The sequence below is a fragment of the Arvicanthis niloticus genome, chromosome 16, assembly GCF_011762505.2.
Source record: "Arvicanthis niloticus isolate mArvNil1 chromosome 16, mArvNil1.pat.X, whole genome shotgun sequence".
NCBI lineage: Eukaryota > Metazoa > Chordata > Mammalia > Rodentia > Muridae > Arvicanthis > Arvicanthis niloticus.
The window spans coordinates 65055715-65076725 of NC_047673.1; the positions used below are offsets into that span (position 1 = coordinate 65055715).

Consider the following 21011-nt stretch of genomic DNA (forward strand, 5'->3'; position numbering starts at 1 on the left):
TTTCTGTGTAGACAGAATGCTAGATGTTTCCAGCTAGAGTGGCTGGGGAACAACCCCCAGGTTCTACCAGTGTCCACACACCAGGTTTAGAGCTCTACCTTGCTGGGATTCTAACCCAGGTCCCTATGCTTGCACAGAAAGCATTTTTAACACGGAACCATCTCCCCTGTACCAAATGTTTATATTCTGAAAATAAATGTTTCCTTATAATACGATACAATGGGTTTTGAGGTTTAACTATTTAGAACAAGAATAATTAGGTGAGTTGATGTAAATGGAACTTATCAGTTCCAGTAAGAAGGGAAATAGAACAATGTAAATGCAAATGCTGAGTACAGGGATAAAGGGAAGGGTGATAAAAACCAGAGTATGCTATCCAAGTTAATTAAAACAAAACCTTCCTTCATGAAGTGTACCTTTTGTCAGGGTATTTTATCATAGCAACAGAAGTAGTTAAAACAAGCAGATATTCAAAGATATAAGAACACCAGTAAGATTTTTTTCTTGAAGCATTACTCATAATACAAAATGTGTGCACCTTTTCAAAAGACACCTCTGTGTAAAACATATTATCTTGAAACTAGTTTGAACAATGTTTTTAGAGGTATACGTGAAGGCTCTGATCCAGGACATCCAGCGTCAATGTTAAATGATGCCATACAAACCCAGAATCACAGTAATAAAGGGGTCATTTTAATTTGTTACAGATTAGCATGATAGCTTGAAGAATGAACAATAAAAAATATTTTTTATGAGCCCATGAGGGTTTGGGGTGATTATTTTCAAGGTGTTTGTTAAATGCTGCTATTGGGCAAGATTATCATTTAAAACAATTTGAATGTATGCAGAAAAGACTCTTTTTTATTTATTGTAAAACACAGGAGTAATTATGTGCAAAAGATGGCTCTAATAACAATGTGTCCAGAATGTGTCTCTAAGTATTATGTCTAATTCAGAAGGATCAAGTTAATATGAAAGAAAAAAACCTACTGTGTCATAAGTTATTTTGTCAGGCAGGTCTATGTCTCTCTCACAGTAGCCACCATTTTAAAAAAGTAATATTCAGATTGGAAATATGTGTTCAACAAGTTGGAGATGTATTGAGCAGAGAGACTGAGATAATAAGATTCTACTTCAGAGTCTTGTGCAAATTTGAACTTCACATTTTTCTCTGTTGGTTTTCCAACTCTAAAATTATAAAACTTTCATCAGCTACTTCATGATACTGATGTGATAATCAAAAGAAATAACCCATTTAAATGGCTCATAAAGGCATAAGATGCCTACCAAATCCAAACATCATCAAGGGAAATAGACATTACCTCTGCCAAGCCCCAATGAGCTGAAGCTCCCATGAGCCCAGGCTCCAAGGACTGAGATTTCAGGAGTAGTCCAGCTAGATCTGTTAGGTATGTAGAATAGAGAGTCCATTGATAACGGACTTTCATCAAGTGAATTAACGGGATTTACAGTGCTTTCTTCAGAGGACTGCAGGCTTTGGGATGCAGATCTATTTTGTAATGGTGGACCATGATGACTTGATTTAATCCTTTCAGTGACAGTCTAAACCAGCTGCTAATGCATGATTTATACTTTTGGTTAGCTTTCAAATCTTGACTCACTCATAGTACGTTTATAAAAAATAATTCTTCTAAAAGAGCTTCGCATTACATTTGTTTATTTGTGTTTGAGGGAGTGCCATCGTGCACCTCTGGAGCTAGAGGACAATGTGCAGGAGTTAGTTCTCTTTCTCTACTTTGTGGTATCTGGGAATTCAGACTCGTATCATCAGCAATAGCCTCTACCCACTGACCCAAGTAGCTGTTCTGACATATGGCTATTTTGAGTTAAGTTATTACAAGTTTTGACAATTTTATATTTATACCTAGTCTTATTTTTTGTCTTTATTTCAAGCTTTGTATAAAAGCACCAGCACCACATTTAGCTGTGTGATGAGCTCAGTGTTTCTTAATTCTGCCCTTTCCTGTTTTAAGAGAACAAAACCTGAACCACAGTTGAAAATATACTTGATAATATTCAAGCCAACCCTCACTGTTAACCAAATCAGCTGATTGTTGCAAACTAATCAACTCTAACACTTTTATTTAACCATTAGAGGAAAGGCATGCCTTCAAGCATGATATCTGTTCAAATGATGCAATAAGAACAACACAAGTAAAATAAAATAAAGGAGAAACTTAACCCACATAACCAACAAACAGATGGAGTGGTGACAACTGGCAATATTCCTGACGTTCATGGCAAAAAAACAAAAAAAACAAACAAACAAAAAAACAAACAAACAAACATATGGGAACTGAAGACTCTGTGGCCCTGGTTATGTTTGAAGGCAAGTATCAAATAGCACAAAAAGAATTCAATTCAGACAAATGTCCTTGCAGAAAGTTAAGAACAAGTACAATTTAAAAACAAAAATCAAGATTCTGGCCAGCTTCTGCATTGATTCATTGGAGCTTTACAAAGCACAGTACTAAAGCATATAACACAGGAGGACAGTTAGAGACATTAACTCACTCAAAACTCACTGCTCGGCTACTATGTTAATCACGACTCCCTGTGTGCAAAATCCAGGAACATCTTTTATGTTGCAGGCCTCACAAGGAGGATATAAATCTCAAAAAGTATGAGATGGGTGATGCAGAGTTAGAAGCAGCAGCAGTTAGGCTCCACTAAAGGAACACAGCATCTGAGTGCACCTTGCTCCTACTGATAGAAGCCCATTTTAGATCCTAGCTGCTCAGACTCTTCATTCTGGTCAGTGTGGCTTCATGGGCCTTCGGTGAGTGGAGACAAAGATGGCAAATGAGCAGGATTACATAAAAAAAAAAAAAAAAAAAAAAAAAAAAAACCAATGATGTCCTACAATAAGCTTGAGACTGGTTGTGGGAAATAGATCTTGCAATCCTGCCCAAAAAGTGTTAAAAGTGTTGCGATATTTACCACTGGGAAGGGATGGATATAAGAGGCAGAACAAGTACAGATGCAGGTTTCTGCATTCATAGTTTGCTTTCCTGATGAAATAACAATGAAAGGAACATGAGCAGGAATCCCCATCATAGTGGATCTTGAGACCATGATGAGGAAGCAGGGCTAGCAGGCTGCAGGCTGAGAGAAATACTACCCAGCTGGCAGCTGAGCAAACTGTTACATGCCAAAAATCTGAAAGCATGGCCCTTCCAGATAGCTACAGTGTTTCAAAGAGCAAAGCAGAAAGCAGTCAAGACAACTCAGGCCACTGGAGGTAACCAAAGTATTTACAAAATCACAAGCTGAACGAGATGTGTACTTACACTGAAACTTTGACTGAGATGCTTTATCATAGAGCCAAAAAATAAGACCCAAAAGCAAAAATAAAACCTAATGAACATTAAAGGATAATTTTTAGCAATTAAGAAAATAAGCAAAGAAACTATTATATTTAAGAGAAGAGAAAAATCTGCTCTGTGTTCCACAAGATACCTGGTGACCCAGAAGACTAATAGTGTAAGAGGAACTCTGTGGGCTGTCCTAGGTGGAGAGCTTCAGAGAAGCCTGGACTTTGAAATGCTAAGACAGTGGGAGGCTTTCAATTGAGGATAAAATATAAAAGGAAATGAGGTAGAGTTTGGGGAGTGCAGCCCACATTTCTTGTGTCAGGCCGTCTGTTGCTATGCTCCCACACAGATCCTGGCTACAGTAAAGTTGTCAGTCAGTACATAGAAAAGGCCTGTGCTAACATGGAGAAGTAGCAATAAGGAAGCAATGATTGGTCCACCAACTAGACACAGCAGAGGCACACATGGAAAACCTCAGGGGATGCTGTGATAGGCAGTTTTGTATTAATGTTGCTCTTTGATTTTTCTTTTGTTCTCCTTCCGAAGACCAGTCATTGAACAGAAGATCTCATGTATTCAACAGCAAAGACTTAACTCTAAGACTAAATGGGAACACAGGAGACATTTGCGAGAATAAGTCTGGGCTTTCTGCTGAGTTGTGTTGAGTTCTGCCCCCTCCCCACCCGCCCCCAGCCAAAAGACCCACATGGGCATTGAATAAAAGTACAAAGCATCAGTTATGAAAACGCCAGAAAGAGTGATGTAGGCACTACATGTATGGGAGTTCTTGGGCTTATGTTACTTAGCAACAGTGTGTGTGGATGGATAAGGAGAGATGGAACCTAACACCACAATCTGCCTGGTTTGTTATTGCTTTGTTATGGAGTTAAAAGGCATCACTGGAGACTGAGACCAAACCAGTGAAAAAGAAAGGACATAGGAAGCTTTGAAATCAATCTCCCATTCAGTGAAGGACCAGTTTTCCCATAGCTTGCAGTAAGAACTCAAAAATAGTTATTGAATGAACCAAAGTGTGAATAAGTAACAAGGCACTGATCTTATAATACCCTCATGCAGTTCCTATGACGATATTATCCAATTAGATTGAAGTATAGGAGAAATCCAACGCATTAGACAAATCTTGTATGTTTATGTGGTGGATTTGATGAGAACACTCCCCTCCCATAGGTTCATATATTTGAATGATTGGTCTCTAAGTAGTAGAACTGTTTGGGAACAAGTAGGAAGTGTGGCCTTCTTAAAAGAGGTACAGCACTGGGGCTGGGCTTTGAGATTTAAAAAAAAACAAAAACAAAAACAAACAAAAAAAAAACCACCCATGCTAGCTCCAGTAAAAATGTCTTCTCCCTCCAATTTATAAATAAGATAGAAGCTCTACTGCTCCAGTGCCATGCCTGCCTGCTGATACCAGGTCCCCTACCATGGTGGTCATGGACTCAAACTCTGAAACTGTAAATAAGCCCCCAAATAAATACTTTTGTTTATACGTTGTCTTGGTTACAATGTCTCTTCACAGTAACACAAAGTAATTAAGATAGTTTGTATGGTGGTTGGAACAGGTGGTCCCCATTGATTCATGTGTTTGAATGCTTGGCCCACAGGGCGTGGCACTTAGGAGGTGTGGCATTGTTGGAGTAGATGGGGCCTTGTTGCAGGACGTATGTTACTGTGGAGGCAGATTTGAGGTCTCCTATGCTCAAGCTATGCCCAGTCACAAAGTCTCCTTCTGCTATCTGTGGATCAAGGTGTAGAACTCTCAGCTTCTTCTCCAGCCCCATGTCTGCCTGGACACCAGCATGCTTGCTGCCATGATGACGATGGACTAAATTTCTGAAACTGTAAGTCAGCCCTAACTATTTCCCTTTAATGGGGTTGCCTTGGTCATGGTGTCTCTTCACAGCAATAAAACTCAACTTGCTTTCTGGTAATAGAGTTTCATCACAGCAATGAGACTCAAACTAAGGCAGTTTGTATTATATATGTGTATATAATGTATATATGTATGTATCAATATAACTAAGAATAATCTTAAATTCTAAGTAAAAGATTATGGAGCTTTATTTTTTTTTAAAGAAACAATATATTGTGCCTCCATGTCTAGTGATATTAAATTGTTATAATGGTAATGAAAGTTATTTAGGTTTTGTTGAACAAAATGGAGAATATTAACGTACAAACAAAGTGCATTCCTTGGTTTTTTGGACAAGCCCTGGAGATCACGAAACTTACTTTACTCCACATGGGCCATTGGATCCACAATCGTTCTTATTTTTTCAGCTGTTTTTCTCAAAAAAAAACTTATTTCAACAAATTACTGACATTTAGGATTTCAGATTCTCCAGTAAGGGTATCAAACAACATTTTGGTACCAGATAGAACACTAGCCAGGCAGGAACCAGGCATGAGATTCTCACTCATTTTTAAACTGATTCAGGAGTTCCAAATTAGAAGAGACATTATAATAACAACATCAGCTCCCTTCTAAACAGCTCTATACATGACTCCATCAAAGTAACTTTCTTAATGCCATCTGTAAGAGCAGTTACCAGAGATATTTTGAGTGTGATGTTAGACATGCAGGACAATAACCATTGCATTTTATATTTTAAAACCTAACACAGAGGCTTATACTCTGTATAGGGTAAACTTGTTTATTCAAAGAAACAAACTAACAAGTTAAAAACTACTTTTTATTTTTTGCTTCTTATAATATAACTAAAAAGCTTGGACTTCTTGGTGAATCCCAGGTCAGGGTGGACTACAGGCTACCTTATACACCAAAATTTTAAAAAGAGAAACTATTAAATTGTTATTGAAAAATATTCTTTTGAATTTATTTAACACTTCTATCTATATGATCTGTATGATTAATATTGTTGGTTGCAAATAAGTCGTGCATTTGGGAACTGCTATAGTTATGCAAATTTGGAACATCAGTGGCACAAAACCAAATCATGACCTTGATAAAAAGCATGGCCTTCTTTCATTGTAAGTACTTCCTCTCTCACTTAATGACAATGCAGTGCTATATAATAGCTGCACTATTCATTGGTTAACACCTATGGAAGTGTATTCAAAGCTTATGTATCAAATGAGCACAGGAATATATAGATCGATATATACAGATTTCAAACTACATTTTTCAATGGCATGATTTCATTAAACTATTACAAAGTAAAGGCAGTAACCTTTAATCTCCATGATGTATCAAGTTTAAATAATTCAAATGTGGTAATCTGGAGAGTGGGAACAGAAGACATAAGGCTTCCATGCTAGACAGTAGGTGGAGGGCTGTACATGTAGGTGTATGCCCACACTTCACTCCACCATGCCATTCTTCCTCTGTGGCTGGAATCGCAGCTTCCTAGAAGATATTGGGTTGTCAGCCTCTTCTCTAAGAGGCAGGCTTATTTATATTTCAATGGCATAATCAGTTGGCCACACATGAAAGACTTTCACATAGTTTCAAAAGTCACTGAAAATATGTGTAGGGGTCTCTTCCAGGAAACACAAAATGTAAGCTGGTAAGACTTGTTTCCCACTTGGGAATTTAGAGCTTTGTTTCAGGACTGACCACGTCTACCAGAGTAAATGAGTTCAGAATTTCAATGAGAGAATTACACACACACAAACACACACAACCAAAAATCAGAATTACAAAAAACAAATGGTTTTAAAATCTCATTCAAAAATACAACTAAGGACAAATGATAAATTAATGAGATTCATTTTAAAGTGTCCTAAGGGGATATTTCATAATCCTTTGCTATAAATTACATGTATAATTATTTATTGATATATAGCTATACAATCTATTCTAAAAATCAAAAATAACTATAATTAAATAATATAAAATGGGTTATTTTATATGTGAAAATCATACATGGGAAAAATAAATTATGCAATTATATTTAATGTTAGTTGAATGTATGTTGACATTGTATAAATGCTAACCATAGAGTTCAAGTTTCATTATGTTCATTATCATAAGATTTGCTTGATTATTACTTTAAATTGCCTTAAGAAAAACATATTTATCAAAACCACAAAGACAAAAATTCTAGCAATGGGAAAATGATTTATTTACCTGGATCTTCTATAGTTAAGTTCTTTATTAACCACTGAACAATGTCTGACCCTAGAAAAAGAAAAACACAAATCGATGTGAACCTTTTGTTTATGCATTTAACATTAAGAACTTTCCACTTTGGCTTCTCATCTCAGTAAAAACTCTTCCAACCATTGCAATAAGCAGTGAAGGACCATTCACAGATAAAGTACCCAAAATGCCAGTGTGAATACATTTCTCTAGTGAGCCAAAGTGCAAGACAGAAAATTATTAAATATGATTCATAATTAATGATACATATGTATTATACTTTCAATGATTTAAATGCTTTCATCATTAAGTTTATTAGATGCCATGTTTCAAGTATAAATCTTACCATGGCATGAGTAAAACTGTCCAGAAGAGTCCCCTCCTCATTTCTGATTGTCCTTATCTTGTACTTGTATCATGTCAAGCCAGGTCTAGAATGTCTTTGGATCTTAGTATGCCTGCAGGTGATAGGCCCCTGTGACATTATAGCACTATTTTTTTCTGATGTCATAGGGTGTCTTTATTTTCAAGAGCTTCAAGATTCGTGGATACTAGAGAACTTCCCTTGTCACTCCCCTTTGTTATCTCAGGTACAACAACCACCTGACCTCATCACAGAAATATCTGGAATCCTTTAACAGAGTATGGACAAAGCACTCACAGCTATGTAATCAAATCCTTAAAGAATATTCCTACAAGCAGAACATCAGGAGAACATGCCACAGAATCAACTAAGCGGGATTCATAGGGGTTAACAGAGACATTACTGCAAGTCATGGAGCCTGTATGGATCTGCACTAGGCTCTCTGCGTATACACAGTGATTATTTAGCTTGGTCTTCTTGTAGAACTCCTAACAGTGGGAATGGGCAATGTTGTTGTCTCTTTTCCAGTTTTGAGACCCTTTTCTTCCTACTGGGTTTCCTTGATCTGCTTTAGTATGAGGGTTTGTGCCTAGTTGTATTGCATTTTGCTATGCCATGTTTGGTTGATATCCCTAGGAGACATGCTCTTTTCTGAAGAAAAAGAGGGGAGGAGGAGTGGATCTTGATGTGTGTGTGTGTGTGTGTGTGTGTGTGTGTGTGTGTGTGTGTATACTGGAAAGAGTAAAGGGACAAGAGTGAAGTTGGGATATATTGTATGAGAGAAGAAAAAAATTATTTCTCAAAGCAGAGTTTCAAATCTCTTTTTTGACTATTTGAAGCACAGTGTCTGCTTACAAGTAGGGAGATCATAAATCTAAGTAAAGCAGGCTTCTGCTTTTTAATAAGAAATGAGAAAGGATCTCTTGTTGGCTCCAAGGTCTTCAAGATTCAATATGCCATCTTTATATATGGCATAGGTAGAAACTTATTTTACAGTTTGCATATATGATCAACCTAACTTCTAAAGAAAGACAGTTCTCTTTCACCTGCTCAAACAGAGAGCAAAGAATCATCTTTACCTGATATTGCACATGGTAAATTCCTTACATATATTAACACAGAAATATTTATTACCTCTGAAAGCCTGATGTTCACAGGAAAGAAAAAAATCAACCAAAAGAACAGCCCTAAGAAGATTCACCCCAGAGATGCTTAGATGCTAAGGCTTACTTTTCCAGCTTCCTGCCTAATCCTGCATTGGACTATATCAATGTTTTTTTTTTTTTTTTTTTTTTTTCTCTAAAGACTTGCTTCAAAGACAACTTCAAAACAGCTTGCTCACTTGGTCCAGCCTTTCAGACTGTTCCAATAAGGACTTCATTTAAGACTGTACTTTCTCAGTATACAGATACTGGATAACACATGCTAAAGCTCCCTTTCTGAAGACTAACCATTTTTGTAATTTTCTTAAGCCGCCCCCAAAAGGATGTCAGGAATAAACAGAAAGCAATTGTAAGAAAACTATGCCTCATTCCCAAAAGGTGGGGTGGCTGATTTTTTTTGGACTTTCAATGGGTGCTTGATGGTTGTAGTCTTTTAATAGAGGCTGGTTACAACTTATGGTCTTGAACAGGGATAAAACAAAATTTATGAAGTTGGACTCAGGAATTGCTTTCTTTCCTTTCCTCTTATCTTTCTTAGGTGAGGGGAAGGAGATTAAGAAGAAATAGGGAAGACTATAGAAATATAATAGTAATGGTAAGAAAAAAGGGGGGTAGATTATTAAATCTACTCTTAAAGTAAAAAATATTTTATAGCCATAATTTTACAGTGGTAGAGATCTTAGTATTTTGATGTAAAATTGAGGTTATATTTTGTTGCATTGATATAGAATTTTGCATATTGATATAAAAATAAGGTTATTTTTGATATATTGGAATAGGTTATTGATACAAACAAGATTATTTTTGATACACTTTATGAGTGTGTGTTTTCAATGTTTATTTGAGGCATTGTACTTACATAATTTTTAAATATGTAACATAAACTTTAGTTCTCATGAAAGCTGTTATCACAAACTATTTGGGATGATTAAAAATGCAAGTTAAAAACTATTAGGGATGGTTAAGAAATACAGTAATCAGACAGTCAAATTCAAGGTCATGTCACATACTAGTCTACATCATCACAGAAATATACATTCTGGGTTGAACAGATAATAGATAGCTGGGAAAAGTCAATATTTCCTTGTTCAGATATGCTATGAATAGATAGGTGGTCTTCAAAAACCTCAGAGACCCACAGAATATGACATTTAAAGATACTTTTATTAATTTAAAGCTTTTTTGACATTGAGACAAGTCAACTCCTGGCAGCATCCCATTTGACATAGAAGATAATGAATACTGAAGGACTTCCATTTGGAGATGGTATCATTTATGGCAAGCTAGCCACTAGGCAAAAAGAGGGGAACCCCAACTTCATCTGCTGACAGAATGTTATCCAGAAAAGACAATAGATACAGGGAAGTTGACTGCTAAGCTCTGCCAAGACACAGTAAGCAAGTCCTTCACAATCCCTGCTTCACAAAAGGTTTGTCAGATATCCTCAGCTAGAAGAGTGGAGATGATGCTCCAATCTTTTATAAAATATTGGAGACTATCTAGGTAGCCAGCTGTTTCAGTCATTTCTATAATTTTTGGAAGTTGTGTCCCTTTACTTTCTGTATACTCAAAAAATAATTTTTTCTTCCCAAGTCTTTGAAAAGGCTGAAGACTAGATAGTAGTCTTACTAAAACCTTAAGTCATTTAGGATTTAAGAAGATGTGCTAGGGGCTAGAGAGATGGCTTAGCAGTCAAGAACACTGACTGACTGCTCTTCTAGAGGTCCTGAGTTCAATTCCCAGCAACCACATGGTGACTCCCTACCATCTGTAGTGGAATCTGATGCTCTCTTCTGGTGTATCTGAAGACAGCTATAATATACTCATATAAATAAAATAAGTAAAATCTTTTTAAAAAAGAAGATGTGCTAGGACTAAGAAGATGTTTTCAAGTTGATAATGAAAGTTAGGATACATAGTGAATTAAATACAGAAATCTGAACTCACCAAGATATGATAGATAATAGAATACTTTCTTCTGACTTGCTCAATATAAACAGACTGGACTTTTTAAATGTAACTTTTACCTAATAATGTTTATAATTGTTATCATTGTATTTCATTTATATTTGAAAGAAAAATAACCTTTTATTAGACTAAAAAGGGGAATTGTAGAGAAAATATTTTGTTCATTGTATGGATGCATCACCTATCAATTTAAAAACACTTATGGCCTATAGGAAAGGGTAGAAAAGAAGAGGGGATGTGGGGGGGGAGGCAGAAAAATTCTGGAATACAGTGAGGTTTGGAGATACACCCAGGAAAATTCGACAAGACAGACATATGATACCGGGACACAGGTGGCCAGCCATGTGGCAGAATGTAGATTAAAATAAATGGTTTAATTTAAGTTATGATCTAGTCAAAGAAGAGCCTGGCTATATAGCTACAAATATATATTTGTAAATATATTTTGAGTCTGAGTCTTATTTCTTGGAGCATGAGGCTGGGAGGAAGAACCAGACCTAACTTTTACAACTATCTGCTACATTCTAATGACTACATCTGATTTATAAATAGAAAAATGGAGTTGCCGCAGTAGCCTAACATGTTAAATAGTAGACTCCATTTATTGTTCTCTATCATTATCGAGTGTTAGGGAAAGACACTGAAAGTCAGAGAAAGACATATTCATTTGGCAGATCTAGAATTCTAGGCTAAAAAAAAAGTTGAATTTTTTTTCTTATCAATAAGGCACATGTTTTTCAGCATACAAATAACACAGTCAAAGTGTTTTTAAGGAACTCAATAGGAATTGTAGGTAGAATGCTAAGGTACAAAAAAGAAAGAAAGAAAGAAAGAAAGAAAGAAAGAAAGAAAGAAAGAAAGAAGGGAGGGAGGGAGGGAGGGAGGGAGGGAGGGAGGGAGGAAGGGAGGAAGGGAGGAAAAAAGGAAGGAAGGAAGGAAGGAAGGAAGGAAGGAAGGAAGGAAGGAAGGAAGGAAAGGGAAAAAGAAGCCAAGAGTGCTGGTTCACTTCTGTAACTCCAGCATTCTGGAGGCTGAAGGCAACTTGCTGGTGATGGTGAAGTTGTTCAGGACTACATAGTGGTTTCTAGGACATCCTCAGCCACAAAGTTGAAGGAGAAGGACATTGTTAGGGTCGAGGAGAAAGGGATCCTGAGCCTTAGACCAGAGCTGCAAAATTGGTATATCAGAAAACCCATTAGCAAAACAGGAACTCTCCAGTCAAGACCAACTAGAATCAGCTAGAGCCAGTGGCCCAGACACAGAAGAACTCCAGGTGCCTCAAAGTAACCTATGCCTCATTATAATACTAAAACCCAACCCCTAGAGATTTAAGATGCTAACTAGAAGAGACTAGAGATGAACCAAGTTGTATGTAGAATTGCATGTAACAGACAGACATGAGTGACAAAGTTCAATCATGACTAAAATAGGCAAAGGTCCACATGGGGATGTGTAAATGGCTTGCAGAGTGACTATGAGGACACAGGTACACATCAGCATACTTGCATACATAGACACGCTTGTACACACAGGCACACTTGCATACATAGACACACTTACATACACAGGCATACTTGCATACTCGGACACATTTGCATACACAGACACACTTGCATACACAGGCACACATGCATGCTTGGACACATTTGCATACACAGACACACTTGCATACACAGGCACACATGCATACACAGATATACTTGCATACACAGACATACTTGTATACACAGGCACACTTGTATACACAGGCACACTTGCATACTCGGACACACTTGTATACATAGGCACACTTGCATACTCGGACACACTTGCATACACACACACACTTGCATACACAGGTAGGTCCACCTCCATAACCATATATGACCCCACAAAATGTGACATAAAAGTTCTTCTCCTGTACAGCATTTGTCATCTCAGCTACTAATGTTTCCCACTGCTCTGGTTCACATTCCCCATTAGAAATGTGTCCGCTTCAAAGCCTGAGTACAGATGCATTCAGCAGAGAATTGTACCTGATCTCCAAAGAAAACCTAACACCAAATATTCCTCATATGAGTCTGTAAAATAGAAAAGGAAGGGATACTTCTAAATTTCTCTTACCAAGCCACTATTATTCTGATACCAAAACTAGATAAAGATAAGAGAGACAGAGACAGAGAGACAGAGGGGGGAAATTTTAGGCCAATCTCTTCAGTGAACTTAGATGCAAATTTTCTCAACAAAATATTTCCAAACTAAATTCAAGAACATATTAAAAATACCATCCATCAGGATCAAGTCAGCTTCATCTTAGAAAGGCAGGATATTTCAACATATGTAAATCATTAAACATGATCCATCACAAAAACTAACTTAAAAACAAAAACCACATGTTCATCTCATTAGATACAGAGAGGCCTTTGACAAAATCCAACATCCCTACATAATAAAAGTCCTAGAGAATGTAAGAATATAGGGGACATATCTCAATTTCATAAAGGTAGTGTGCAACAAGCCCACAGATGATGTCATGCCAAGTAGAGAAAAACGACCAGTCTGAATCAGAGAAGCTACTCCTTCCAATGAACAGCAGTGGATGCACCCCTGGCTGACCAAGATGCAGAAAACAGACAACAGATATGGGGCCAGCCCTCACTCATACCAACCCCCTCAAAAGCTCATGAAACAGTGCAGAAGAAGGAACAGGAAATACAAAAGAGCCATAAGACACAGTAAAACATGAAGGGATGTCGTTATTTAGACATAGTACAGTTATTGTAATCATTAGAAGGCATCATCTGCAATTACCTGCATTATGCCAACACAAGACCATCCCTAACAGGCAACAGACTCACTAGCCTTTGCCATTTGCCTCACAACAACATGGACTGAAGTCTCATAGCTCCTGCATTTACATCTCTGGAACTGAAGCCAGACATTAGTTTGAGGATGGAACTGTGTTTCCACAGTTTCTGATTCTCAGCTTGGGGTGAGATAACTATTCTTTCTTACTCAGAGGTGGGAACAAAGTTAGGATCATAGAGCATAAATATTGCAGAAGAGGTGGATTGAAACACATTTTAGAAAGAACAGATATTGACAGGCCAAACAAGGGATGAACACTACAGCTTCCTCTGTTACATGTCCATGGTAGAGGGGCAGCACTTGGAGTCACATTTTTGAATAAAATGAACATTCATTTCTGTCTTATGATTACAGATGGGCTTTGCTCTGTGGGATTACTATATTTCTTAAGAGCAGAGTATGAGTTTCTTTCCTGGCATGTGAAGAAAGTCACATTGTATGCATACTAAAATAGCTATTTAAGGAACCTTGTGTTATACTTGTGTGTGGTTATGTTTTTATAATTGCATTGTTTAAGTAAAGAATTTACTGTCTAGGACTAGATAGATGGCTCAGTGGGTAAGTACACTTGTTGTACAAGCAATGGTGTCATGGAATCGGATCCCAGTACCCATGTAAAAAGCTGGCCATGGCTGTAGAACACACTTGAAGCCCATTGCTATGGGAGGTAGAGAGGAATGGGTATGGCTTGTTAACTGCAAGACAACCATGTCTCAGGTTCAGTTAAGAGATCCTGTCTCAAAGGAATAATGCAAAGAGTGATACAAGAGGACACCCGACATTTTCCCATGGTCTTCGGAAAGCATGTTCACAGGCACACAGACCCTCACAAACCACACACATATATCACATTCATATACAGCTACAAAAAAGAACTTATTTCTCTAAAAGAATATCAGAGAAATTTTTTTCTCTGAAATGTTATACACCAGGCATATTTAAAGAGGATTAAATTTCCATGGTATTAAAAGTCAATGTCTCACCACAGTTTGAAATTGGATGCAACTGAGAATGTATAGCCCAGTTTGACAATTGTCTGTAACTAATATGAATGAGATATAAAAATCAAGTGACACAAAAATAATCAAATAAAAATGATTGCCTTAGTAGATACCAAATACATTTTAAATCTTGGTCTGTGACAATTAAAAATATAAAGAAATGAGATTCTAGAATTTTTAAGTAAGTAAACAGAATTGGAAAAAGTTATATTGAGTGAAGTGTAATTATATTGTGTTCTCCCTCTTATTTGGATCCTAGTTAGAGTCTTAGATTTGGATGGTTAATGTGGGTATGTCAGAGCTGGGAGATGGACCATGGGTTGTTGCAGGTAACGAAACTTCCAGGAAAGGGTCTAGTGGGACATAGTTGATATGCAGGCAAACTCGTCTCTACATGCATGGGCAGGGAAGGAAAGAGGCTTGAGCTAAAGCTATCTGTGCTAGGTGGTCATATCATAGGTGATATGAAAGTGAGGGAGCAGGTACTGAGGGTGGAGCTCTGTCTTCTTGTACACTATAAGGCGGTCTTCTGGTCCACATAGATTACTACTTGTCCTCTCTTGGAGGGATGAACAGTTTACAATAATTCAATAACCCTCTTTATTATTTATACCTTTTCTTGTAGTAATATCTGCTTTGTGTGAGACTAACACACCCATTCCAAATTTGCTTTCACTCAACTTCACATGATATGTTTCCTAAGAGCTAAGGCAATGTCAGTAAGAAAAAATATCTTCATTATATTTCGTTGGGGGTAGAGAGACAGTAAGCAATTAACTATTCAGATCATCATGATTGCAGTGAAGAAAGTCAAATGTTGCTGGTAAAGCAAGGTTTGAGTTGTCAAAATGAAGAAAATCACCACTTGGATCTATTATGTGAATGCTTGGGGCAAAAGAATCCAGGCTTAGGATAACAAAGCCTAAAGCTTAAGGTAGAATCCTGGGCATTAGGGAAATGGGAATGTATAGCAACAAAGAGATTATAGAAAACATGACACAGAGTGTTTAAGACCTTTGCATTTTCCTGTGTGACCTGAGAAAAGGGAATATTTGCTTGTTTATGAAAATTGCTATGTCAAAGACAGATTCTTCAGATTGAAGGATGATACAAAAAATAACATATAGAGTGGCGATGATGGTGGTGGTGGTGGTGATGATGGTGATAAATAATGAGAAGAATATGGACTTGGAATTTCTGCACTTAAGTGATTGAAGGAAACCTTGCATTGGAGTGTTCACCCTATATGTTGTTGGAATGAAAACTAGATAATTACACCAGCCCACCACCTAAGTATTGGCCACAGTCAAAGAATTGAGATTATTCTATGAAATCTTGCTTCTAGTTAAACAGTGTTGGACTTAAACACAGAGAAACATCAAATTCAATGATTTAAGCATAGCACGAGAAAATCCTATTGGAGTTAGAACCTCTCTCTGGACTGGCCCTCCATGACAGGTTCACTTCAGAGAACGGAATAACAGCTGGCTATATATAATGTGCTAATAATAAAACTAAAAATTAGCATTTTTGATCTCTCCTCCCTAGAGAGCAAGCAAATTAAATTAAAGTTCATACATCAAGAATGTCCAGAAATGCAACAATATGTTAGTTAACATTCATAAGATCAGTCTATCTGTCATTTTGTGACTTTTGAATTAACTTATTTTGGGCATCTATGGTGAGAAAGTATGAGCTCAATTAAAGCTTGATTATCTCATCAGAAACTGTGTCACCACCTTCTTCCCACATGGTTTTCCCTCTGTCAGTGTGGCCCAGTGCCTGGTAAAGCCATACAGTAAGACAGTTTTCACATATCTGTGTAAATTACATACAGATTGCTCTGGCCTCTAACCAGACTGGGATGCATTCCATTTTAGCCAAATGGAATACATATCAAAAGTAAAATAAAATGATTTTTTTGTTTGGATTCAAGCAGCCAAAAGCCTTTAAGAGAGTATATGATCCCCAATTCTGATTCATTGAGTTGAGTCTAAGAAACAAAAGAACTTTGTTTTTCAATTTCTTTTTAAGTTGCAGTGGAATATTTCACAGAAAGTATGTGTTTGACTTTTAGATGATGAGAGTCCTTTTTTTTTTTTTTTTTTTTTTCAGAACTCCGACACCCTTAGAGACCTAAAAGCTGAAGGACACTTGGCCTCTGTCCTTTCTGTACCTGGTAGAGCTAGCCTGAAGAATGGAGATAAAAAGACAGGCAGTCCAGTGAAGGGGCTAGAGAGCAAGAGGCAACCACAGAAGTTTACAGTAAGGACTGCAAGAGGAACTGAAAAACCCGACTGAATTCTAAAGCGCCTACAGCATCTTGAGTTGTGGATATGGAAGCCAGGTGGAGAGTAAGAGTTAACTGTAGTGGAGCAGGCCTATTACAGTAGCATTTGTGGGCCTAAGGTGGGAAGATAGTGAGTTCTAGGCCAGTCTATGATAGAAAGACCCTATGCCAAACACACACACACACAAATATTAAAATACAGCAACACAGGCAAACAGGGTGGAAGAATGAATCAGAATCTTTCTCCTGGACATCAGGGTATCTGTGGATGAAAGTGGCAGTTTTATTGAAATGTGGAGAAGAAATCTTACACTGCTCCTGCTCAGAAGATAGACCACAACCTACACCCAATGCTGAGAAACTGAAGAATAGGTAACTACAGCACAGGACAGGTTCAAAAGACTTCATAGGATATGATGAGTCAATGAAATCCAGGAGTCTATCAAAGGCCCTGGGCTCCTCTCACAAAGCTATGATGCTTGAGAAAAAGAAGAGATGGGACTGAGAGGTTGGGAGAAGATTGGTCATTTGAGGCTATTCCGGACTATGCAGTAAGATCTAAAATGAAACACTGAAGTGGAAAGAGAAGTAGCAAGGAAGTGAAGCTGAGAAGAAACTTCCTCAATGATAGAGTCACCTGGAACTCAAAGGATAGCCTAGCAATGGTCAGCTGCACAGAGAATACAAGGGGGAGGCACATAGTCCTTTCTTTTATTGCCTGCTGTTCTGTCTTTGTATCAACAGAAGAGAAAGAGGCTCACATGGATGTGTAAATGAGTGATTCAATACAGGAAAAAAAAAAGATGTGTGTGCCAGACATGTCAATTGTGTTGCTCGCTATCTATGGGTAATTTTATACAAGCTGCATCAAGGAACTAATACTAATGGGAACTCTGCTCTTGACACTCTGGCTCCTATCTGCCACTGAAATATTATGGGAAAATGTTTTGGTTTAATTTCAGATGTGGGATATGGGGCTGCTTCAGATTACCCATAGCAACTGACTATGATTTGTCTTGTGCTCTAGCACAGGCATGATTTTGCCAGCTTCCGATAGTTTCTGAAATTGTGTGATGTTTGGAATTCTGGGGACTTTTTAGAGGGTCTATAAATGCTAGGGCCCTGAGAGGCTGTTGGCTGCAGGTTGTTAAGTAGTCATATGTACAGAGGAAACAACAAGAAGAAATTAGGTAAGCTGACAGTAGAGATACAAATTTGCCCCAAGGAACTTGGTGCCCCTAATCATCATTTTCCCATAATATTGCTATGTTTTTTTCAAAGAAACCAAAATTCTCACTGCATTATGTGAGCTGTTCATTTTTTAAAGTTAACCTCCAGACAGCATTGTATATAGCCTAACATAAATAAATGCATACAGCTCTTTATACAACTCTGTCTAATGATAATGTTGCCTCCTTTTTCTCTATTCTTTTTTTCTCTTCTATCTCATGTTAGGGTGGTTGAAAGGGTAAAAAGGGGTTAGAGAAGGGTGGAAGAAAAGAGGTGGAGAAGGGTGGGAGAAAGAAGAACCCAAAAGCCCAGTGACAACGTAACACTCTATAAATTTTAAGTTGGCAAGACCAATGTGCATTTGTCGGCAATGTGTCACTTGTCTACAAGTTTTTTAGAAATCAACTTTAGAAAGCCCGTCTTATTCCCAGTGATGTCACAGAATGACTAAGATAGTTGCAGGGCCAGTCATATAGCCGTGCACTCATTTCTTGGTATGAATGACCTGCAGTTATAACCTAGAAATGGCTCAACTCATGTATTCATTCGTTAGTATACTATGAGTATTTATTATTTTCCAGAGGGTACCATGATTATAGATGTCTAAAGTCACGTGAGAGAAGGAAACAAATCTCATAAATAATATATGTGTGAAAACATCTATGTGAGGGCTTAAGAAGAAATAAATCATCTGCAACTCTGATAACTGGAAATAAAATCCAATTACCTTCAGGTTTGTACAAGAAAGTCCAAGATTACCACAACCAACCTTTTGGAAGATGTGAGAAAGGCCATGGCTGTGAATGAATAGTTCATTTCCATTTGAACTTTTGTTTCACTCTGCTCATGTACTAAGTACTTTTTCAGACACTGTTCTGTCACTATTGAGACTATAGCATGAAATACAGAAACCAGTCAACAAATCTCATCGTTCTTAGAGCTGCCAACACTTCTCTTAGTTACTAAAAAGGTAAAATGTATTCAATTTCTATAACTATAACTAAACATCTACTATGATAAACTTTAAAACCATCGACCAATATAGCCTAATTTCATAGGCTTTTATACTAAAGCAAACTCTTTAGGTTAATTTGTTCCCAACTATGTAAATTTTAGATTAAATCAATTATTTCATACTGATCAAAGGCATTAAATGTTAGATTCATTTTATGTTGATTTTATTAATGTTTTGTTATACTGATTTTGCCATTATAAATTAAATTTTTTATTTTTTATTTATTGAACTGTATTTATTCAATTTAATTGAAGAAATTGCAATCATATTCTTGAAATAATTCCACTTACAAAGTATTCCCTCCCCTGCTTTCTAGTAGGCAATATTTAAACATCTCTAGTAAGAGTCAGGATGTATCAGAATAAGATGCTGACATGTTCTAGTTTTCCATTGTATATATGTCTCTTCAAACTGAATAATCATCCCTAGATGTCTTCCATGAGAACATAGGACATCATTGGAAGAGCAAGTGTGTCATTTACTCAAGACATTTGTTCAGACCTTAACTAGGTCATATTACTGTTTAATTTACAGGTCACAAGAAAGGTGTTCACCGAAAAGCTATTAACTTAGAACTTGGCAAACATACCTCAGAAGACTATTGCAGAAATTGCCTGAAGCATACAATGCAGGTTAAGATAATATGGGATATAAAAATCAATATAGAGGGAGGTTTTATCATACTAAATTAGGTTTAAATTCCTGAGAAAAAATTCACTTACACACATACACACACACACACACACGCACACACACACACACACACACACCTCATAACAGCAGCAGCAACAACAAAGACAAAAACAAAAGAATAAAGAAATGAGCTCCAGAGATGTTATGTAGTTGGATTTGTACCAAAGCTGGTTCTTTGCTTACATCACTAATGCTGAGAGAAGACAGGTAGGGGAGACTCCATTCTTTGTAATTTAGAGGACAACAAAGAACTTTACTGAGAGTTGCACTGGAAGCCATTCATATGTTTTCTGTCAAATACCTAAGATGCAATCTGACCGTGTCTTGAAAAATTGAGAGGCAAATCTCAGAAGTAACAGACTGAGTTGTCTGGTAGAAGAAAGTTTGAACCAATTGTGGTGCAGTTATTTTTCACTGCTTGTAGTCAGATCTGCAATGAAGACAGCAGAAAGACCTGGAAAACGTAGTCTGGTGAAGAAAGAAACAGAAGGAAGCTCGAAGTATGGCCCAATTTTAACAAATTAATTATTCATATACTTATTCGATTTAGGGTACTACAAACATTTTTTATAGCTGAATGCGATTTATTTCCTAAGGTGTCAAATAGCTGCTTCACAGGTTAAGTTGCTAATTGCTGTTTCCAGGGCTGTGGTCTAGCTAATACAACATGTATATATTAATTTCCTAGGGAAAACTTAGTGGCATGAAAAAATTTGGATATATTTTGGAAACCTGAAGTCTAACAGGAAGGGTTAGGAGCATGCATATTCTTTATTCCTGTCTCTTCCAGTGTTTATAGCTGCCAGCATTCTTCACAGGCCATTGTGGAGAGCCGTTCTCAGAAGATGGTGCCTGGCAGGCAGCCAGACAAAAATGCTTGTACCTATAAACAAGCCTTATAAGGAATATATAAACAAAATACAGATTTCTCTAGTAGAGTACCCATAATATTATGCCACGTGGCTGAGAATTGTTGGCTGGCCTT

At 37.2% G+C, this 21011-nt stretch overlaps 1 protein-coding gene across 10 annotated transcripts in view; it reads right to left on the reverse strand.

Annotated features, from left to right (window-relative positions):
* The window catches only part of Rgs7 (regulator of G protein signaling 7), a 397792-nt gene that overhangs the window by 105504 nt on the left and 271277 nt on the right, over positions 1-21011 (reverse strand). For 7 of the 10 annotated variants that reach the window (XM_034520565.2, XM_034520564.2, XM_076914545.1 and 4 more), the window contains exon 4: positions 7444-7494. The exons of the other annotated variants lie outside the window; for them this stretch is intronic. In XM_034520565.2, the coding sequence (XP_034376456.1) occupies positions 7444-7494 (51 nt within the window). The remainder of the gene's footprint in view (positions 1-7443; positions 7495-21011) is intronic. 10 annotated transcript variants of the gene reach the window in all.